The sequence below is a fragment of the Scyliorhinus torazame genome, chromosome 15, assembly GCF_047496885.1.
Source record: "Scyliorhinus torazame isolate Kashiwa2021f chromosome 15, sScyTor2.1, whole genome shotgun sequence".
Classification (NCBI taxonomy): Eukaryota; Metazoa; Chordata; class Chondrichthyes; order Carcharhiniformes; family Scyliorhinidae; genus Scyliorhinus; species Scyliorhinus torazame.
The window spans coordinates 19,132,601-19,154,462 of record NC_092721.1 but is presented as its reverse complement, the minus strand read 5'-3'; the positions used below and the strand labels follow the sequence as shown (position 1 = coordinate 19,154,462).

The following is a 21,862-nucleotide window of genomic DNA, read 5'->3' as shown; positions in this document are numbered from 1 at the left end:
ATAAGTGAGGGCCTATTTCCATTAATCACTAATGACTCAATTATAAGAGTTGCAGCAGTCTGTAAGGCTAATTCATCTTTCAGAAAATTTGGATCAAGTTAATTAAAAGCAATACACGTATTTTGCATTTTATTGAACAGAGCATAACTTCGATGCGCACCATCCACTTGTATGCCACACACGATAAGAGTCTGAAAGTTTACTGAATAAAATGCGGTCTGGATATTGAGCGAAATTTTCAGTATGGGAGACTATGGGCTGGAATTGGACCGTGGCGGGTAGATCCAGGGAGAGGCTTTTCCCTGGGATTCCCAACAGCGAATACGCTTGGCAAGATTTACCCAGGTCTTGCGAGGCGTTGGCCCTCGGAAGGACTTTGGAAGCAACTCCCCTGAGGCGTTTTCCCTTAGCCCACCACGAGGTGCACCACGCCAAGGCCTCGCTGGTAGTGACCACAAGTGATCTGAACCCACTTGATTCCCGGCCCAGGGCCGGAGCAGAAGGTGCCGGACCCGCTAAATGAATGTAAATGGCTCAGTAAGACACATCTGCATTTATTTACATCCCCCTCCGCTTGCAATCGTGGACCTCATTCCCGCCGCCAGCAGGGAATCGGAGCATGGGCTTCGATCCCGATTTTTCCCCAACACCCGATTCCCCGCTTCATCGGGAATTGCGATCCGGGCGAACCGCGAACAGAATCCAGCCCTAAGTGTGGTTCAGTCGCGTGGGGATCTCGCCGACAGAGCCATGCAGAAACTCCCAGCAAAACCCACCACAACTGTCACTTAGAAACCTTTCTGTTAGATCGGTTAGATCCCTAACCCTAACCCTGTGTTCTCCCGCTGGAAGCGCAAATCAGCAAACGATTCTCAATCCCTAGCCATGCAAATTTATGCATGGCGAGGGTTGCGAGAGATTCCCAAGGGAATCCCGCTTTCGGGCCGTCATTTTGAATGCACGGCCCAAAAGCGAGGTCCCACAGCTGCCCACCCCTCCGTCATCGCAGTTAAGTTCCCCATCCTGGATTTTCCAGATCCCCCCCCCCCCCCACCCAAGGTACCGGGGTGACCCAACCCGCACTCTTCCCAGTGTCGCCCTGAATAAAGAGTGGTCACCAGGGATCCCTTGAATAAAGAGATCCCCCCCCCACACAGAAATCCCCTGGAAAGAGACCCATGTCAGGAAGCAACCCCCCCACCCCCACCCCAGAAAAGTGACCCCTGTCACGAAGTGCCCCAGAAGAGATACCCCTGTCTGGAAGTGAGAGAGCAGTCGCGACCAAGGCAGAAAATGTCACCCACTGTAACTGTGAAATAATCTCACTGTCATACATTGTAATGGAAACATGGTGGACTTCAGTTATAAAATGCTATGCTGAGAGCTAATTAATGGACTGAGTAGTTCGTCAACTAGAACTGGGCCTGAATTTTTAGGATGCTGGGGATATCCCCACCGATTCCTACACCCTCCCTGCTATTTCATGCTCTTAACGAGTGTTGGCTGGCATAAGGCAGGAGTTGGGTCTCCCTCCCGGGAGGAAGACCTACCTTGGGCCGGCCAGAAGAGGCCCTGCACAAAACCTTCTGGCTGGTTTAGCACAGTGGGCTAGACAGCTGGCTTGTGATGCAGAACAAGGCCAGCAGCGCGGGTTCAATTCCCGTACCGGCTGAGAATTCTGAATTCTCCCGCTGTGTACCCGAAGGCGCCAGAATGTGGCGACTGGGGGCTTTTCACAGTAACTTCATTGATGCCTACTTGTGACAATAAAAGATTATTATTATTATTATTACCTCCTGCCTGAGAGCTCGCCCTCTTCCAGCTTTCCCCCCTGTGCTGCCATCCACCTGCCAGCCTACAAATTAAGGCTGGGTGGGAGATGGCTATTAAGTAACCATCATGGCCTATAAGTAGGGCAAGGGCGGCCTTTCCAAACAAGGGACGGGATTCTCCGATCCCGAGCCGGTTCGGAGGAGGGGTGGGAGGGGCGGGATTCACGCGACGCCGGTCCGCCGATTGTCCGGTCACCGGAGAATCGGCGCCATTGGCGCCGGTGCAGCCAGCGCGACGCCAGTTGGGGGCCGTTGAAAGTGGCGATTCGCCCAGTGCAATGGGCTCAGTGCCCGCCGAGTTAGGCCGAGTCCCGCTGGCGCCATTCTCGTATGATCCTACCCGGCGAGATCTCGCCGTTCATGCTGTGGGGGGCGGCCTGGGGGGAGGGGGGGGGGAGATCTGACACCAGGGAGGGCGTCCACGGCGGCCTGGCCCGTGATCGGGGTCTACCAATCGGCGGGTGGGCTTATCCTGGTGGGGGCCTATGTTCCTCCGCCGGGCCCCTGTAGCTCTCCGCCATGTTGTGCGTCGGGGCCGGCGTAGAGAAGGCAACCCACGCGCAGGCGCGGACCCGCGACGCCCATTCTGACGCCCGGATCGGCAGCTGGAGCAGCGCGTGGCTCTCCAGTGCCATGCTGGCCCCCTGTGCGGCGCTGGATCGCTGCTCCTGGGGGCCTGTTTGCGCCGTCGTAAAACGCTCCGGTGTTTACGACGGCATCAACATTTAGCCCCAGGATCAGAGAATCCCGCCCAAGGCCTTGCCCGCCGCAATGTAAAATCATTGCAAGGTTGGGGCAGACTTTTACAGGCAAAATGGCAGAACCTCTGTTCCCAGGGTGGAGGTTTGTTTGATGAAGGAACAAGAATAAGTAATCAGTGTGGATTGAGGAATTACTCTCCAGTCCATACTCTCATCAAATAAGACTCCACGCCAAGAGCAGAATCTGTGATGATGTACCCTGGTGTCTCTAATTGAATCAGAATAGTCCCAACTATTAAATTATTTGGTCAAAAGATGAGGAACTGGCCACTCCTCAGGGCAGAGCTAAATATCCTGTTCAGTTTCAATTTCAAGTTCTTCTGTGTGTTGATTTCAGATTATTTTCACCATTTAGGCTAAATTCTGACCTCATGGTTATTCAATGTCACTCCCATCTGTCTGCAGCAGAAGACAAAAGTCCTGCCAAAGATTTATGCGTGTGCTTCATGTTTGAGTGCTACTCTTTTTGGGGCCTTTCTCAGATAACGGAGGGTTCTTTGAAGTTTACTCTACTCAGGAAAACAATTTTGTTCTAAAACTTGGACGGTGCAATCAATTAACAAACGGATCCTTTTATACCCAATTTCATGTTTGCTCCCCAGCCCTATTGCAAAGTAACACAAATTTTGGAATGCAAACCTCAATGCATCCCGGCTATCGTCCGCAATTTGATTCTGCCACTGTAAAACAATGGTCTCCATGATCAGCAGAAGAGTGGTTCACGTGGCACCACATTATTGCTCAAGTGCGCGGTGAGATTCATTGGGTCTCACCCCATTTTATTTTTGAAAGAATTATCTCACCCTTTAATGAATTTTGCACAGCATCTCTGTACTGGTGCTGGAATAAAAATCGCAAGAATGCAATGCCTTGGAGGTGTATGACAAACTGCTTTAATTAGACCTGCTGCTGTCTTTTCCTGGAATTGCTTAGATTCTGTTGACACAAGACGCAACAACAGTAGCCAAGTCCAGTAAGGTAGGAGAAAATATTCATTAAAAAATAAACTGGGCCAATTGTTCACTGTGCAGCAAAATGTCCGTTTAGTGTCTATTTATAAGCTCGCGACATACGTTTAGAGTCAAATGTGATCTTGATGGAGACTTTAAATAAGATGTGGTTCCCGTTTATGACAAAATTCTTAAACTTTTTCCCATGCCAAAAGTTAAACCCCCAATCGCCATGTTTCCTCCGCGAATCCAGAGCACTCCTTTGCACCTTCCTGTCTTATATCTCTATCGAAAATTCCTACTGGCTTAAAAGCAAACACAAAATTTGTTTTTACAATCCTGCTCATCTCTAATTAACCACTTCCTGTTTTCAGAAATGTAAAGAGAAGGGATTAGGAATTTGTAACAGATGTTCCCCGATGTTTGTTTGCTTTTCACTTTTGACTTCTCTCGGCTGTGTTATCAGCTCCTGAAGGAACATTACCACTTGTTTATCATAACTTCTTTTGTCCTTAAAATGATTAACGCATCAGGCTGTAGCACGACTGTGAAATGAGTTAGGCTTTTGTCTTCTTAGCTAGGGCACAGTAGCATTTTAACAATATACCGCAGCTTTCAGACACATTAAAATGAGTCACGCTAGGCCTAATAGATGCTGCAAATGGCTGTAGGAGAAACGGGGTCTTACACGTCCAGACCAGCACGTAGACATGGTAGCGCAGTGGCTTCACAGCTCCAGGGTCCCAGGTTTGATTCCCGGCTTGGGTCACGGTCTGTATGGAGTCTGCACGTTCTCCCCGTGTCTGCGTGGGTTTCCTCCGGGTGCTCTGGTTTCCTCCCACAAGTCCCGAACAGACGTGCTGTTAGGTAATTTGGACATTCTGAATTCTCCCTCTGTGCGCCGGAATGTGGCAACTAGGGTCTTTTCACAATAACTTCATTGCAATGTAAGCCTACTTGTGACGATAAAGATTATTATTTATTATAGACCTGGCCTTTCAAATTGTTCCATTCCAGGTTAGCCAAAGACTCTAGTTAACCTGGGTCTCTTGCATAACCTCCCCACCCCAAGGCAATTTCTATGGCACCACTATTGTTGAGCGTGTGTTCAGCTGCTTGGGCTGTCATCTTTGGTGTTCTCTCCCTAAAGTTCTCTCACCTCCTCTCTCTTTTCTTCTTACATGCCTCTTGAAGCCTCCCTTTTTTTCTTTGGCCACCTGTCTGAATATCTCTTTACGTGCTCTGTGTCGAACTTTGTCAGTCGTCCTGTGAAGAACTTTGTGATGCTTTGCTGTTGTGGAAAGAAAAAAGGAGCTCACGGAAAGAGTCCATTGGTTTAAAAGCTGGAAATCCGGCTTATCAAGTCAGTTTTTTCCCCCCAGTGAGTGCAGCTTTTATTTTAAGTTGGATGTCTGTAAAGTCTGATATGACTGAAATTCTAATGTAAAAAGCTAAGGGGCCTTATCTGTTCTAGCCGTGGCAGGTGGGATATATTTTACACTTGACGCCTGAAAGTCAAGGTACATTCATCCAATTGTTAGGAGCATTATGCAAACATGCTGATAGAGGGTACATTACAGGACCCAGTGACAGCAGATTAAACCTCTCTATTCTGAAATGGAGTGTCTTACAAATCTATCAGCTAATGCATTTCTGCAGTAGTCCCCTAAATATTCACATTCTGTAAGACAAAGCAGTTTATTCTGCGCTTGAACAATGAAATAATAACACTGACTGAGAATAACTGATTGATGTGGCATCAAATGAAGTTCAGAAACAAATAAGGGCTGGGATTCTCCAAAACCCGGCTAACTGTTGACGCCGGCGTAAACACCGGAGTATTTCACATTGGCATCAACGGGCCTCTTGGCCCAGCGATTCAGTGGCTCACAGGGGGCCAGCACAGTGCCGGAGTGCTCCACGCAGCTCGGGCACTGATACACGGCCCTGCACTGCCGGCGCGGGTCCGTGCATGCGCGCGGCGGCCGTTTCCGTGCCGGTGCATGCGCGTGGTGGCCATTTCTGCGCCGACGGCGTGCAACATGGCGTAGCGACACAGCGGACCCGCGCGAACGAAGGTAGCCCCCCCCCCCCCCAGAGCGCGCACGCCCACTGATCGGTAGCCCCCGATCGCGGGCCTGGCCGTCGTGGAGGCCACCCCCGGAGTCTGATAACCCGGCCCCCACCAGGATGGCCACCATAGCCACGGGTCCTTGCTCCGGCTGGGTGGTACCAGGTTGGAACCACGCTGGCAGAACTCGGCCGGTCGACCGCGGAGAATCGCCGCGGGGGCCTCTTTCAACGGCCCCAAACCGGCACTGTGTCGACCGCGTGCGCGCGACTGGCGCCAATTCTCCGGTCGCCGGAAAATCGCGTCCCGGCGTCGGAGTGGTGTGGCTTTCGCCGCCAACGGCAATTCTCCGACCTGGTGCGGGCTCGGAGAATCCCGGTCAAGGTGTCCTGATATCCCAGAAACCACAATAGTGATTTAATTGTCGGCAGAACCTTTTTTTCAGTTACACTTCAGAAGAGAAAGGAAATTACCGAGCTATGGGGAAAGGGCCGGGGAGTTGGACGAATCCGGTGGTCATTCGGGGAGCTGGCATGGGTGTGATGGGCCGATATGCCTCATCCTGTGCCCTCGCCTGTATTATTTTACAAATCTTAAGGAGAGTTACCATCGATCTTGTTTTTGCTGTTGAGAATTTGAAGGAATGTCCGTTAATTTTGTCCCTGCCTATTGTGGGGTGTTTCACCTTTGTACTGCGCAAGACACCACCACTCATTTTATTTTCAGAACACAGTGTGGTTTTAAATATCTTCCCTGAAACAACAGGTTGTGCTCAGTGGTGGAGAGGAAGCTCTTTTAGTTTGCAGTAATAATAATAATAATTTGTGTGGTGCCAGCTTTCAAGGTCCGTTTCCTCACTAACCATCATTCTCCCATAGACCTGGGGCAGGATTCTCCACAATCGGCGCGATGTCCGCCGACCGGCGCCAAAAACGGCGCAAATCAGTCCGGCATCGCGCCGCCCCAAAGGTGCGGAATCCTCCGCATCATGAGGGGCCGGGCGCTCACCTTGAGGGGCTCGGCCCGCGCCGGACTGATTTCCGCCCCGGCCAGCTGGCGGGAAATGCCTTTGGTGCCCTGCCAGCTGGCGCGGAAATGACTTTGCCGTGCGGCGCATGCGCGGGAGCGTTAGTGACCGCTTACGGCATCCCCGCGCATGCGCAGTGGAGGGGGTCTCTTTCGCCTCTGCCATAGTGTGGACCATGGCGAAGGCGGAAGGAAAAGAGTGCCCCCCCGGCACAGGCCCGCCCGCGGATCGGTGGGCCAGATCACCCCGCGCCCCCCCCAGGATCCCGGAGCCCGCCCGCGCCGTCTGCTCCCGCTGGTACGGTAGGTGGTTCAATCCACGCCGGCTGGCGTGGGTTGACAGCGGCGGGACTTCGGCCCATCGCGGACCGGAGAACCGCCGGGGGACTCCCGCCGACTGGCGCGGCGCAATTCCCGCCCCCGCCGAATATCCGGTGGCGGAGAATTCGCGACACTGCAGGGGTGGGATTCACGCCGGCCCCCGGCGATTCTCCGACCCAGTGGGGGGTCGGAGAATCGCGCACCTGATATAGAGTCAACTTTAGTTAAACCTGTCAGATAGGCTCCACTTTCCATAGTCAGACCAAGGATGAAGCGGACACCTCTCCTTCTCGCGTGCTATTTTCCTATCTTGATCTCTGCCATCTAGCGTTAAGCTGTAATATGATCCTGTTTGCAGTTTCTATTTTTTCCTCTTCCCTCCCCCCACCATCGCCCCCTCTCCCCTGCCGTTCCAAATTTTTCCTTCATTGAATACATTGATTTACTCTGGGATGGAGTTCCACAGATACCAGATCCGAACAGCTAATCGACTCTTTTTCATGCCTGTGAGTTTTGCCAGATTGCTTGGCCATGCAATTATGATCCAGACATCACAGCTAAGCTCAAATGTGCCTTCACTTGAAGGTTAGCACTGTTGCTTCACAGCGCCAGGGTCCCAGCTTCGATTCCCGGCTTGGGTCACTGTGTGTGCGGAGTCTGCACGTTCTCCCCGTGTCTACGTGGGTCTCCTCCGGGTGCTCCGGTTTCCTCCAGAAGTCCCGAAAGACGTGCTGTTAAGTGAATTGGACATTCTGAATTCTCCGGCTGTGTACCCGATCAGGCGACTAGGGGATTTTCACAGTAACATCACTGCAGCATTAATGTAAGCCTGCTTGTGACACTAATAAAGATTATTATTTTTATTATTAGTATTAGGATGAATACACTTCCCTGTCCAGCTCATTGATAGTGATCCGGAGCAGGAATCTGACTGAATTTAATTCTCTCTGGCCCAGTGGGGCTGATTTTAAACCATTCAAAACCCACTCACTCGCCCATTGTTGCTGATACAATTGTGTCATGTTGAGCACACTGAGGTAACACGGGCTGCAACTGGATGCAGCTATAACTGAAATAGACTCCAGACCTTGAAGTTAGTTCAATTTGATTTATTGAACCTGTCACACAGTTAGCACAGTTCTCTGTGAGTTCGACTCTCTGCTAACCTAAGTGTGATCTCTCTGTCTGACTGAACCAGACTAGCTCTTAGCCACGTGCTGTATGTGTTACGTGATATATACACCGGACTCACTCTGTAGATGACCCTAGTGGAAAGAGGCGGAGTGTGAGTGCCTCGTGTCTTTTATAGGGGGAAACCACCCCCAAGTGTTCTGCCTGTTGATTGGTTGTGTCCTGTTTTCTGTGCTCATTAGCTGCCTGTCTGTATCTCATTTTGTGCATGTCTGCATATCATGACATCTCTCCTTTTGAAATGTTTTTCTGCAGCCTATGTGAGAGTATTTACATGTGTAGGCCGAAAAACTAATGTATTTACATGAGACGGCAGATGGGAACATATGTATGTATGAAAACAGGTGTCTAGTGTGCGAAAACAGAACATAGCAAACAAAAGAAATGTTCATAAGTCCAGTCTCTGGGGCTTGTGTCTGATCCTCATCGACCGCCGGAGAGGTGGTGGTGGGGACGACGGCTCCTTGATAGGCAGGATTGAAGCCTGACTGGTGGCCTCGTGGTTTGAGGTGTCAGGAGGTGGCACAATAACAGATGGAAACAACGAAGAATGTGGTTGCGGGCGGGCAACAGTGCGCAGTGCCCGTCTGTTTCGCCGCACAACAGAGCCATCAGCCATACGCACAACGTACGATCGAGGAGCAGCCTGTCGGACAACAACCGCTGGAGCTGACCAGCCTCCATCAGGTAGCTTGTTCCAAACAGCATCCTCCGGGAGTAGCACAGGCAAATCGGTGGCATGAGCATCATAGCCCTGCTTTTGCCGGTCCCTGAGTTTCTGCACCTTCTGCAGCACCGGGAGGTGATCCAGGTCAGGCAAGTGTGTGGCTGGAAGAGTCGTCCACAGGTCCCTGTTCATCAGGAGTTGAGCCGGTGACATGCCGGGAGACAGAGGGGTTGCCCTGTAAGCAACCAGCGCAAGGTTGACGTCAGAAGCAGAATCCGCAGCCTTGCAGATGAGCTGCTTCACTACGTGCACCCCTTTCTCAACCTTCCCGTTGGACTGCGGGTAATGTGGGCTGGAAGTGACGTGATGAAACTGATATAACTGGGCAAATCTTGACTACTTGGCTGCTGAATCAAGGACCGTTGTCACTCATGAGAGTGAGTGGAATACCATGCCTGGAGAACGTCTCCTCACAGGCCTTGATGACGGTCTTGGATGTGAAGTCCGAGAGCTTCACAACCTCTGGGTAGTTGGAAAAATAATCGATGATGAGCACATAATCACGACCATTGGTGTGAAAGAGGTCGATGCTCACCTTGGACCATGGGGAGGTCATGATTTCATGCTGCTGAAGCGTCTCCCTGCTCTGTGTTGGCTGGAAGCGTTGACAGGTCGGACAGTTGAGAACCATATTTGAGATATCCTGACTAATCCCAGGTCAGTAGACAGCCTGCCTGGCTCTGTGCCTGCACCTCTCGACACCCAGATGCCCCTCGTGGATTTGCCGGAGCACCAAGTTCTGGAGACTGCGTGGAATGACAATGCGTTCCAGCTTGAGGAGGATACCATCAACCACCGTCAGGTCGTCCTTCACCTTGAAGAATTGAGGACACTGCCCTTTTTGCCAGCCATTGGTAAGGTGGTGCATGACACGCTGCAGAAGAGGGTCTTTGGCCGTCTCATCGCGAATGCGAATCGCCTTTTCATCCGACGCCGGGAGGTTGCTGGCCCACAGCTGCACCTGTGATTCGGTCTGTTGGATGAATGCCGGCGGGTCAGCAGGCAAGGTTATGGAGCGGGACAAGGCATCCGCAATAATGAGCTCCTTGTCAGGCGTGTACACGAGCTCAAGGTCATACTGTCTGAGCCTGAGGAGAATGCGATGCAGCCGGGGTGTCGTGCCGTTCAGGTCCTTGTGGATAATGTGGACCAGAGGCCTGTGGTCCGTCTCGACGGTGAACGTCGGCAGGCCGTAGACATAATCGTGGAACTTGGGAATTCCAGTGAGAAGGCCCAGGCATTCCTTTTGAATTTGGGCGCACCGCTGCTCGGTGGGTGTCAATGCCCGTGATGCGTAGGCAACCGGTGCCCAGGATGAGGTGTCATCGTGCTGGAGCAACACCACGCTGATGCCGTCCTGGCTCGCACCTGTCGAGATTTTCATTTCCCTGTCAGGGTCAAAAAATGCCAATACAGGTGCAGTGGTGAGCTTGGCTTTCAGCTCCAACCACTCTGCTTGATGAACTGCCTGCCACTCAAAGGCAGTAGACTTTTTCACCAGGTGTCTAGGGCCATGGTGTGTGACGCCAGGTTTGGGATAAACTTGCCCAAGACGTTCACCATTCCTAGGAAGTGCAGCACCTCCTTCTTGTTTTCAGAGGTCTTCATGGCTTTGATGGCCTTGACCTTATCTGTGTCCGGGCGCACACCCTGCTGAGATATCTGGTCACCTCAGAACTTCAGTGTCGGCATGCCAAAGCAACACTTTGCCCTGTTCAGCTTGAGGCCATTGGCATGGACACGGCGGGATACCTGCTGGAGACGAGAGATGTGCTCTTCGGAGGTTGTGGACCAAATGATAACGTCGTCCACATACCCACAAACCCCTTCAATGCCCTCCATCATCTGCTCCATGATTCTATGGAAGATCTCCGAGGCCGAAACAATGCCGAACGGCATACGATTATAGCAGTACCTGCCAAACGGTGTGGACTCATCAAGCTGGATTTGCCAGAACCCATGTGATGCATCTAGCTTTGTGAAAAACCGGGCGTGTGCCATCTCACTTGCGAGTTCCTCCCGCTTCGGGATGGGGTAGTGTTCCCGCAATATATTCTGGTTGAGATCCTTGGGATCAATACAGATGCGCAGCTCCCCCAAAGGCTTTTTTACACAGACCATCGAGCTGACCAGGTCAGTTGGTTCTGTGACTTTGGAGATGATGCCCTGGACCTGAAGATCCTTCAACTGCGCCTTCAGGCGCTCCATCAGTGGAGCCGGGACCCGGTGTGGTGCGTGGACCACAGGCGTGGCATCAGGCCGTAGCAGGATCTTGTACCGATATGGCAGAGTGCCCATCCCGTCAAACATGTCCGGATACCAAGCGAGGATGTCGTCAATGCCGGCTTGAAGAACCACGTTGGGGGAGGTCATTGTGTAGACCCGCTGCACAAAGTTTAGCTGCTTGCATGCATGTGCGCCGAGCAGGGAGGCCCTGTCTGGCTTGACTATCTCAAACCGTAGCCTTGCGTGATTGCTCTTGTTGGAGACGAGCAGATGGCAGGATCCCAGTGCTGTGATGGCATTGCCGTTATAGTCCAGGAGCTGGCAGGCTGCTGGAAGGAGCTTGGGTGACTTCTTGATGCGGTTGAAATCTGCTTGTGAAAGGAGATTGGTAGAAGCACTTGTGTCCAGCTTGAACTGGATAGAGCATTGATTTACTTGCATCACCACATGCCATTCGTCCGCAGAATCCACAGTGAGGATGGGCAGGCTCCATGATGATGTTGGTGAGGCATGTTCATGTGTGGTGATGATGCCGACATGGTAGGGGGACTCCAGGCAATCGTCCTCTGGACCCGTAATGCTGCCAGGATCAGAATCCTGTAAACCTTGCTGTACACTCCGAACGCGCCTGCGTTGGAATTGGGAGCGCTGGCCCCTGACTGGTGGTGCAGACCTGCACACGGCTGCATAGTGTCCAGGCTTCCCGCAATTTAAACATCACCTGCCTCTTGCAGGGCAGTGTTTCTTTAAGTGGGAGGTGCCACAGTTCAGGCACGTCATGATGTCGTTACGCTCTGTGCGTCGTCGCACATGCGCAGTGTGGTCGGCGGACGTTCTCACCTGCGCAGTGTGGTGATCGGCCGCTTCGTTATCCCATTCGCATGGCGCATGCCTGGGGCTCCGGGAAGAGCGCGCAAAATGGCCGCTTTCATCAAGGCTGAGGCGCTGCATCTGGGCAATGGCCTGCACACTCTCTGCCTCGTGGGAGGCAGGTTTTTCAGTTTCAGCCGATTTATATTGGGAATACCGGTTTTTGGCGTGCTCATGCACTGTCCACGTTTCAATCGTGACTGGCAGGGTCATATTCTTGATTTTTAAAAGCTGCTCTCTCAGAGGATCAGAGTGAATGCCAAAAACAATTTGGTCCCTGATCATGGAGTCAGCAATATTACCAAAGTTGCAGGACAGCGCTAGTAGAGGGAGATTAGTGAGGAAGGAGTTGAAAGATTTGTCTTTACCTTGTAGGCGTTGTCCAAATATATAGCGCTCGAAGATTTCATTGATGTCCACTTCACAGTGACTATCAAACTTGTCCAGGATGGTCTGAAACTTTGTCTTGTCCTGGCCTTCGGTGAAGTTAAACGAGTTAAAGAGTTGGATGGCTTGATCCCCCGCAGTTGAGAGGAGAATCGTGATCTTTCTTGTATCAGACGCACCCTCGAGGTCTGAGGCTTCGATGTACAGCAGAAACCTTTGCTTGAAAGTCCGCCACTTGGCACTGAGATTGCCGGAGGTCCGCAGCAGTTGAGGAGGCTGGATCTTCTCCATGGTGCCGGGATGCCTTTGCTGGTCGTCATGGAACAGATTGAGGTAAACCACCTAAGGATAGCAGTCTACTGGTGCCATGTCGTGTTAAGCACGCTGAGATAACACGGGCTGCAACTGGATGCAGCTATAACTGAAATAGACTCCAGACCTTGAAGTTAGTTCAATTTGATTTATTGAACCTGTCACACAGTTAGCACGGTTCTCTGTGAGTTCGACTCTCTGCTAACCTAAGTGTGATTACTCTGTCTGACTGAACCAGACTAGCTCTTAGCCACGTGCTGTATGCGTTACGTGATATATACACCGGACTCACTCTGTAGATGTCCCTAGTGGAAGGAGGTGGAGTGTGAGTGCTTTGTGCCTTTTATAGTGGGAAACCACCCCCAAGTGTTCTGCCTGCTGATTGGTTATGTCTTGTTCTCTGTGTTCATTAGCTGCCTGTCTGTATCTCATAATGTGCATGTCTGCATAACATGACACATTGAATCCTCTCCAGTATCACCATTGTGCAGGCAAGTGTATAAGTGAAGTCTAAAGAACCTGATGCGACCATCAATTCACACAAGACGGAGAGTTGAAGTGAACAGTGGATTTAATCAGCTAGAACTGTGCCTGTCTGCGACTGCTCTGTACTGAGTGCCACCTACAGGCTGCAGATCTATATACCTCCCCCGAGGGGGCGGAGCCCACAAGGGCACCAACATGATACAATGTAATGTAATGTAATCCAATGGTGGGCCACAGGCGGAGCCCATAAGGGCATCAACATAATACAATGTAATGTAATGTAATACAATGGTGAATGGTAGCAGTAATACATTCACCACATTCACCCCCTGTTAAAAATTGAAGTCCAGCAAGGGTGAAGTGGGCTCACAGGTTGAGTCTGTCCAGCGCCTTGATTGTTCGCTGCGATTGCTTGAGCTCTGGTTTCGCTGCGGGCACGGGTGTTGAACTCGTCGCTGCGGGCACGGGTGTTGAACTCATCGCTGCGGGCACGGGTGTTGAACTCGTCGCTGCAGGCACCGGTGTTAAACTCGTCGCTGCAGGCACGGGTGTTGAACTCGTCGCTGCGGGCACAGGTGTTGACTCTGGGAGTGTGTCTTCTGGAGTTTCATCCCTGTAGATTGGCGATGGGTGGAGGGGGGTGTAGGCCATGTAGGGACGGGGGCGGTATTCGGTGTAGGGTGGGAGAGTAGATGATGGTCGCTGGGGAACCGGCGGGTGCCCGGTCCCGGAGGGAGACTGTATCTTGTTGGCCATCGTGGTGTACCACGTAGGCATACTGGGGGTTGGCATGAAGGAGCTGGACCCTCTTGACCAGGGGGTCGGACTTATGGCTCCTCACGTGCTTTCGGAGGAGGACAGGCCCCGGTGTCATCAGCCAGGCTGGAAGCGAGACCCCGGAGGTGGATTTCCTAGGGAAAAGAAATAGGCAGTCATGAGGGGTCTCGTTCGTGGCTGTGCAAATGAGTCACCTAATGGAGTGGAGCACGTCGGGGAGGACCGCCTGCCAGCGGAAAACTGGGAGACTCCTAGACCGTAGGGCCAGGATGGCCTTCCATACCATTGCGTTCTCCCTCTCCACCTGTCCATTTCCCCGGGGGTTGTAACTGGTAGTCCTGCTAGAGGCGATGCCCTTACCGAGCAGGTACTGACGCAGTTCGTCGCTCATAAACGAGGAGCCCCGATCACTGTGGACGTAAGTGGGGAAACCGAACAGGTTGAAGATGCTATGCAGGGCCTTAATCACAGTGGCCGCGGTCATGTCGGGGCATGGGATGGCAAAGGGGAAACGGGAGTACTCGTCAACAACGTTAAGAAAATACGCGTTGCGGTCAGTGGAGGGGAGGGGCCCTTTGAAATCGATGCTGAGGTGCTCAAAGGGCCAGGGTGCCTTTACCAGGTAGGCCTTATCTGGTCGATAGAAGTGCGGCTTACACTCCGTGCAGATTTGGCAGTCCCCATTCATGGGCCTGGCCTCCTCGGTGGAGTAGGGCAGATTGCGGGCCTTGATGAAGTGGAGAAGCCGGGTGACACCCGGGTGACAGAGGTCATTGTGGATGCCCGGAGTGGGTCATCTTGTGCGCTGGCGCATGTGCCGCGGGACAGGGCATCTGGGGGCTCGATGAGCTTCCCTGGACGATATACAATATCGTAGTTATAGGTGGAGAGTTCGATCCTCTACCTCAAGATTTTATCATTCTTGATCTTGCCCCGCTGTGTATTGTTGAACATGAAGGCTACCGACCGTTGGTCGGTGACGAGGGTGAACCTCCTACCAGCCAGGTAGTGCCTCCAATGACGCACAGCTTCCACAATGGCTTGAGCTTCTTTTTCGACTGAGGACTGTCGAATTCCGGAGGCATTGAGGGTACAGGAAAAAAAGGCTACGGGCCTGTCTGCCTGGTTAAGGGTAGCGGCGAGGGCAACCTCTGACGCGTCGCTCTCCAGCTGGAAGGGGGTGGACTCATCCACCGCGTGCATTGCGGCTTTGGTAATATCTGCCTTGATGCGGCTGAAGGCTTGGCGGGTCTCAGTCGTCAGGGGGAAGATGGTGACTTTGATAAGTGGGCGGGCTTTGTCTGCAGAGTTGGGGACCCACTGGGCATAATACGAAAAGAACCCGAGGCATCCTTTCAGTGCCTTGGGGCAGTGGGGGAGGCGGAGTTTCAGGAGGGAGCGCATGCGGTCGGAGTCAGGCGCTGGGACTCCGATTTCCACGACATAGCCAAGGATGGCCAGTCGGGTTGTGCGGAAAATGCATTTCTCCTTGTTATAGGTGAGATTGAGGACTTGGGCGGTTTGGAGAAACTTCTGAAGGTTGGCGTCGTGGTCCTGCTGATCATGGCCGCAGACGGTGACGTTGTCCAAGTACGAAAATGTGGCCCGCAGCCCGTACTGGTCCACCATTCGGTCCATCGTTCTTTGGAAGACCGAGACCCCCATTGGTGACGCCGAAGGGGACCCAGAGGAAGTGGAAGAGGCGGCCGTCTGCCTCAAAGGCCGTGTAGTGGCGATCTTCCGGGCGGATTGGAAGCTGGTGGTATGCGGACTTCAGATCTACCGTGGAGAACACTCGGTAGTGTGCAATCTGATTCACCATGTCCGCTATCCGGGGAAGGGGGTACGCATCGAGTTGCGTGTACCGGTTTATGGTTTGGCTGTAGTCTACAACCATCCGGTTCTTTTCCCCGGTCCTGATGACCACCACCTGAGCTCTCCAGGGGTTATTACTGGCCTCGATGATCCCCTCCCTCAAGAGCCGCTGGACTTCTGACTTGATAAAAGTCCTGTCCTGGGCACTATACCGCCTGCTCCTGGTGGCGACGGGTTTACAGTCAGCGGTGAGGTTCGCGTAGAGCGGGGGAGGAGCGACTTTAAGAGTCGCGAGGCTACATACGGTGAGAGGGGGTAGGGGCCCGCCGACCTTCAGGGTCAGGCTCCTGAGGTTGCACTGGAAGTCCAGTCCCAACAGGAGAGGAGCGCAGAGGTTGGGGAGGACATATAGTTTGAAATTGGCATACTCGGCACCCTGTATCGCGAGGTTCGCGACACAGTCCCCTCGGATCTGCACCGAATGTGATCCGGAAGCAAGGGAGATTGTTTGGAATGCGGGGGAAATTTGGAGAGAACAGCACCTTACCGTGTCTGGTTGTACAAAACTCTCCGTGCTCCCAGAGTCAAACAGGCAGGGCATTTTGTGCCCATTGACCCGGAAGGTCATCATTGAGTTCCTGAGGTGCTTGGGCCGTGACTGGTCGATGATGACAGCGCCGAGCTGCAGGTAGCCAGCGTGGTCGGAGGTGTTGGGGTGGTCCCAAGATGGCGGCCCCCATGAGTCGCACGTGTTGGGTAGGGTTAACGATGGCTGCCCCCACAGATTGCATGAGGCTGATGGCACGTCTGAAGGGGGCGGTACCGGCAGGCACGCAGCCACGCTACGGGGTCTGTGGGCCTGTGAGTCTGAAAGTCGGGCCTGTGATTTAGAAGATTTGGATCTGGCCAAACTATGGCCAGGCAGACTTTGGCAAAGTGTCCTTTCTTGCCGCAGTCACTACAGGTCGCGATCCGAGCCGGGCAACGCTGCCTGATGTGCTGGTTCTGGCCGCAGAAATAGCAGGGCAACCCCCCGGGTTGGGCGGGCAGCCGTGCAGCACAAGCCTGGGGCACCCTCGGGTCGGGTGTCCACGAGGGGATCGCGTGGTCGGAGGGGAAAGCATTGAGGCTCTGAAACGCAACTTCTATGGAGGTGGATAGTTTTACCATCTCTTCTAGGTTGAGGGCACCCTTTTCAAGCAAGCGCTGTCTGACATAGTTGGACTGGACTCCAGCCACATAGGTGTCCCGGATGGCGAGTTCCATATGCTGCGAGGCCGTGATGCCCTTATAATTGCAGTTTCGAGCGAGTACCTTCAGGTCGCGTAGGTATTCCTCCAGCGATTCCCTGGGGCGATGAGGAGATGCCCGTTCACTGGCCTCACGTACTGCCTTTTCAGGAGCACGACCGCGTCTGCGTACGTGGTCGTTTCCTCGATCTGCACGGAGATTCTGTGGCTCACCCGGGCGTGGAGGAGACTCAGTTTCCGTTCCTCGGTGATGGTGGGCGAGGAGGAGGCGGCGAGGAGGAGGCGGCGAGGTAGGCCTCAAAACAGCAGAGCCAGTGCGAAAAGATTCCTTCGGCTTTTCTGCTGCCTGAGGGTCGAGTTCCAGTCGATTAGGTTTGAGGGCTGCTTCCACAGCGATATTGTAGCTGATTAAATTGATGCGAACATCAATTCACACGAGACGGAGAGTTGAAGTGAACAGTGGTTTTAATCAGCTAGAACTGTGCCTGCCTGCGACTGCTCTGTACTGAGTACAGCCTGCAGGCTGCAGATCTATATACCTCTCGCGAGGGGGCAGAGCCATAGGCGGAGCCCACAAGGGCACCAACATAATACAATAATGTAATGTAATACAGTGGTGAATGGTAGCAGTAATACATTCACCACAGAACCTATCCCAAATAAGTGAAGATTAGGAAACCCCGCTTGTCTTTGTTAGCAGGTGTATTCAAAAGGGTAAAGGTCACTTATGGAGATCCTGCCCCATTTGTTGAACTACCTAGTGTAACACTTTGTAATCTCTGAAACCTGGCCCATGTTTTCGCAATTAAATTTACGTCACCGGTTTGTGTTCTTTTGTTTCAGATGGAAGGATGTATCTGAAGTCATCTGTCATGTACTGAGATAACGGCACTCGCACGCCACATGACACAAAAAGACAATTAGGAATACGAAAGAAACAATGTAAAAAAAAAAGACAAAATACTGTCCTCTACGAACAAGCGGGTTAACTGCGCTTTCGAGACAGCTTCACCCAGTCTGCATAACTATGTTACTGTGTCACCCACAAAATGTTTGATATACTACGACGGGAGTCCTCTTACAGCAACTGACTTCGACGGAAGAACTCTCTGAAGCCGGTGCGGCTGCTGTACTAGAAACGACCAAACTCAAGTAGTGACCAAGTTCTGGAGGTCACTGCTGGCAGGCACACATGAGTAAATGGCTCAAACGGGAGCTTTGTGTTTTTTTTCTTTTGGACTAAAGTATGACCAGTGCTGACAAGTACAATGTTAAGCACGTCACGCAAAAAAAAAAAATGCTCACCGGTAGTCAAAAAGAAGCGAACAAACTTTTATTTTTAACGTCTACTGTTCCCCCACCCTCTCTCTTTTTATTCTTATCATTGCTACATTTCGACCCTGCAAGAAAGCTTCCGGACTCTTCTTTCCTGTATTCAATGGAATTTAACTAATAGAACTGAGAGTCTATTCGAAAATCAGACACTACATCAATGTTGTGCAGATGCGTGTTTCGACTGGGGAAAAGAGAGGAATCAACATTGGGTATTCAGGCAAGGCTTATAGAAGAGCGACCCCAGCATTGAGATTTCTCTGCTTCGGTTAAAAAGGAAAATACACTATAAACAAAAGTGAATGTAAGTTGTTTTAAAAATCATAATTTGTGCACTCCACCCTGACATATATTTGTGAATACGGTTTGCTTCTTTCGATCAAACTACTGGTCATGTGTATATATGTCACAGGGAGTATTGTGTCTGCAGTAGATTGCTAGAGAATAAATCTACACAGTACTTTTGAAATTTAGATGCTGATACATTTTGTCACTCTATTTGTTCCGGAAACTGCAATTTTCTTTTGTGATGAAGCTCATTAACAAAGCATGCAGGCATGTAAATATTTGTTCTCAAGTCACAGTATTACTGATCGGAATCCTTGGCGTCTGCTGTGCGCCTCTGCAAAAATCAGCATGGTGGGTCGAAAGTTCCTCCCTGCCTGCCACTCATGTGAGGAGAACTTGTCTCTAACTCTCTGATACAGAACTGATGATATTAATTAAGATTTGTGGCGGTTGCGGTGAGTTGGATCGGAATGTCACAGAAATGTTTTTCGTTTTTTTTTAATTATTATTTTTTACGTCACTTTGAGGCGTTACTCTTCAAAACAAAATAGGAACTTTGCAACACTTGATGTAACAGTTGAAAAAAAAAACCTAGCTGAGTGGTGAGTTAAAAGTCTGTATTCTCCCTGTGTAAGAGGGAAGGATGGTTATGTGTAATTATCACTGTCTTTGATAAACTGTATGTTCACCTTTGTGTAAATACTTGGAAGTAAACTCCATCACAGTGCTAATTTGCTAGTGTAGCTTTTTCTCTTCATTTTGCCTTTGTTCACTGCCATGGTAACCCTTTAAAGACTGTCCTTGCAAAGAAAAAGAAATCGGTCACCGTTGGCCAAAGTTCAAAGAGAACAAGTCAAACAGTACCTTATTGTACCGTGTCATTTTTCTTGGTCATTGGTGCACTTTGAACCATTAGACCAGATGAGCTGATGGGTGTCACGGAGCCCTCAGAATTCACAGCTTGATAAAAAACTTACCCTTGCCAAGGGATCTATCTGATTGGCCAAATCTGGTTGTATCCATCACTCAATGTTTTAAAAAACAAGCGCCTAAGAATAAGAAGAGATGTACTGGACTTGAAATCACAACTCAGAAACATAGCGGTACTTGAAAGAGAAGGAAAAAATGGCCAAGATTTGTTGCAGACCTGTGTGGATCCAACAGTTTGGTTTCCACATGAAAACAAGACATCTAGATTTTTGAGATGGTGGTTCTGTATTAGCCAGATGCCGGAATCCGGAATCTGGAAGCAAGACATCTTTTGAATATACAAAGGAGCTGGCATGAGGCTTCATGTGGTGATGATGACATGACCGATATCTGGAAGGAAAAAAATGCAGTGCAAACATTGCACCCATGTCATAACCGAAGGCATTATCAGGCAGTTGAAGGGGTGCCAATTTCCCCTTGCTCTCCCAATACTCTACTCTGCAGGCACAGCACCTCAAGAGTTGCGAAAGGGAGAGTGATAAAGGGAGTTCCTTGTTTTTCTAGCAGCGATGGTCTTGAAAGGGTTAACAGCTGACTTGACGTGCATTCTGGTAAGGAGAGCAAACTTAATTGTCCATGCGATCTTTATTTTTAAGACGAGAGAAAAAAATATATAAAAACTCTTACCGAGCATTTGTTGTTCCTCAGCTCCTTGCATAGAGTCTTTACTTTAGTGTAGATCATCCTGGGACAATTACCAAACAGCAACGTGCCCCATTCCTTCATAGATTTAGTGTAATTTTGATGACTCGCATCTCAACAGTTAACATGCAACTGTCAAGACATTAGACAAACCATATTCTGCCAATCTAAATCAGACATTCCCACATTCCAGTTGGCACATGACACGAGTGGCCAGCACTTCGATGGTTAATGGCCGATCACCTTTTGTTGAGCTGTTTAAGACGCCAAATACTTTTGTATTGGTTTTGAAAACAGAAGTTAAAAAGGTAAAATGATACTTACAGGGGCCCAATTGCTGGAGGGGGGGGGGGGTTTCAAAAGAAAGAATATTTTAGAATATTATTGCAAGTTTTCAAGGAAAAAAAGTCATAGGAAGGTTGTGCTGTAGGTTTTTTTTTTAAATTACCCCAGTTCTATTGTTTATTAAACTCTGTTCATTGACTCTCAATACAATACATCTCCCGTTATTGTTTATTTGCGTTTTACCTTGAGCATTTTAATGTTTAGCTATCCTGTATTATAACCACATTTGTGCTCTATGCAAGCCCTTGGAACAGAACACTCATCTTCAACTAAGACATATGAAAATTGTCTATTTTTATCTATATATTTAAAGTTTTCTAAAAAAAAAAGGTTATTACGAATTTTGTTGTACAAAATCTGTACAAAAAAAATCTGTTTTTACATCATAATGCAAGAAATCGAGATTTTTCTATGGTAGCTTAGTTATTTGAGCCTAGTTTAAATGTGAGAACCACGTTTACTGTATTGTATTTAATTTTCTTTCTTTTCAACAATCTGCTAATAAAATTGTCTGAAATCTCTTTATGACGTCCACAAACTTATTGTTTTCTTCCACCGAGCCCTCGGACAGCTTTTCCAGTACATTTTAATGATTTGCCCTGGCTGATCTTTTCCAGTAAGTCAGATGTTACTCAAACACAAATGTTGTATCCTGGGTTATGGGGAGAGAGCAGATGAATGGGACTAATTTCATCGAGCCAGTACAAATATCACAAGCTGAACAACCTCCTCCTGTGCTCTATGATTCTATGATGTTAAAGAGCGGCAGGTTCGCCACCAAGCTTCGCTTTAAGAGTAGAGTTGTTAAACTGCGGCCACTTGAGTTATACTGCTGGCTGTGCCCTTTTCTCTTACGCATGCACGGAGCTCTCTCTGGTGACCAGGTGCCTGTGAAGCCTTTAATGTTGGAGAAAAAACTGGTTGAACACATTGCTCAATTGCTAACACTGAAATGATTTACAACGACATTGTTAAAGCAGGATTTCTTTGAGGTGCCCTTAGATTTTCTTTTTGCAACTTTGAGGCGCAATCAGTTTTTCTAATGTCTTCACAGGACGTTGAGTTGCATTTAAAATGGAAATACCACCAGGCTCAGTTAGGATTTTGGGTTGCCCAACATCCCTCTGGTTAAAGGACAGTACGTCATTCTCTGTTATTTTGGGGTTCCGCCCCTCCAGTTCAGTCACAAACCCTGCCCCCAACTCATGTTGGATTGCACAGGGGGACTATTTCGGAACATAAGAGCAGGCCATTCAGCTTCCT

General features: G+C 50.4%; 1 protein-coding gene across 5 annotated transcripts in view; it reads left to right on the top strand.

Annotated features, from left to right (window-relative positions):
- The window catches only part of dachc (dachshund c), a 665,620-nt gene extending 644,500 nt beyond the window's left edge, over positions 1-21,120 (top strand). For all 5 annotated transcript variants that reach the window (XM_072476125.1, XM_072476123.1, XM_072476127.1 and 2 more), the window contains one exon: positions 17,846-21,120. In XM_072476125.1, coding sequence (XP_072332226.1) covers positions 17,846-17,883 — 38 coding nt within the window. In that variant the 3' untranslated portion in view covers positions 17,884-21,120. The remainder of the gene's footprint in view (positions 1-17,845) is intronic.
- Positions 21,121-21,862: the final 742 nt, after the last annotated feature.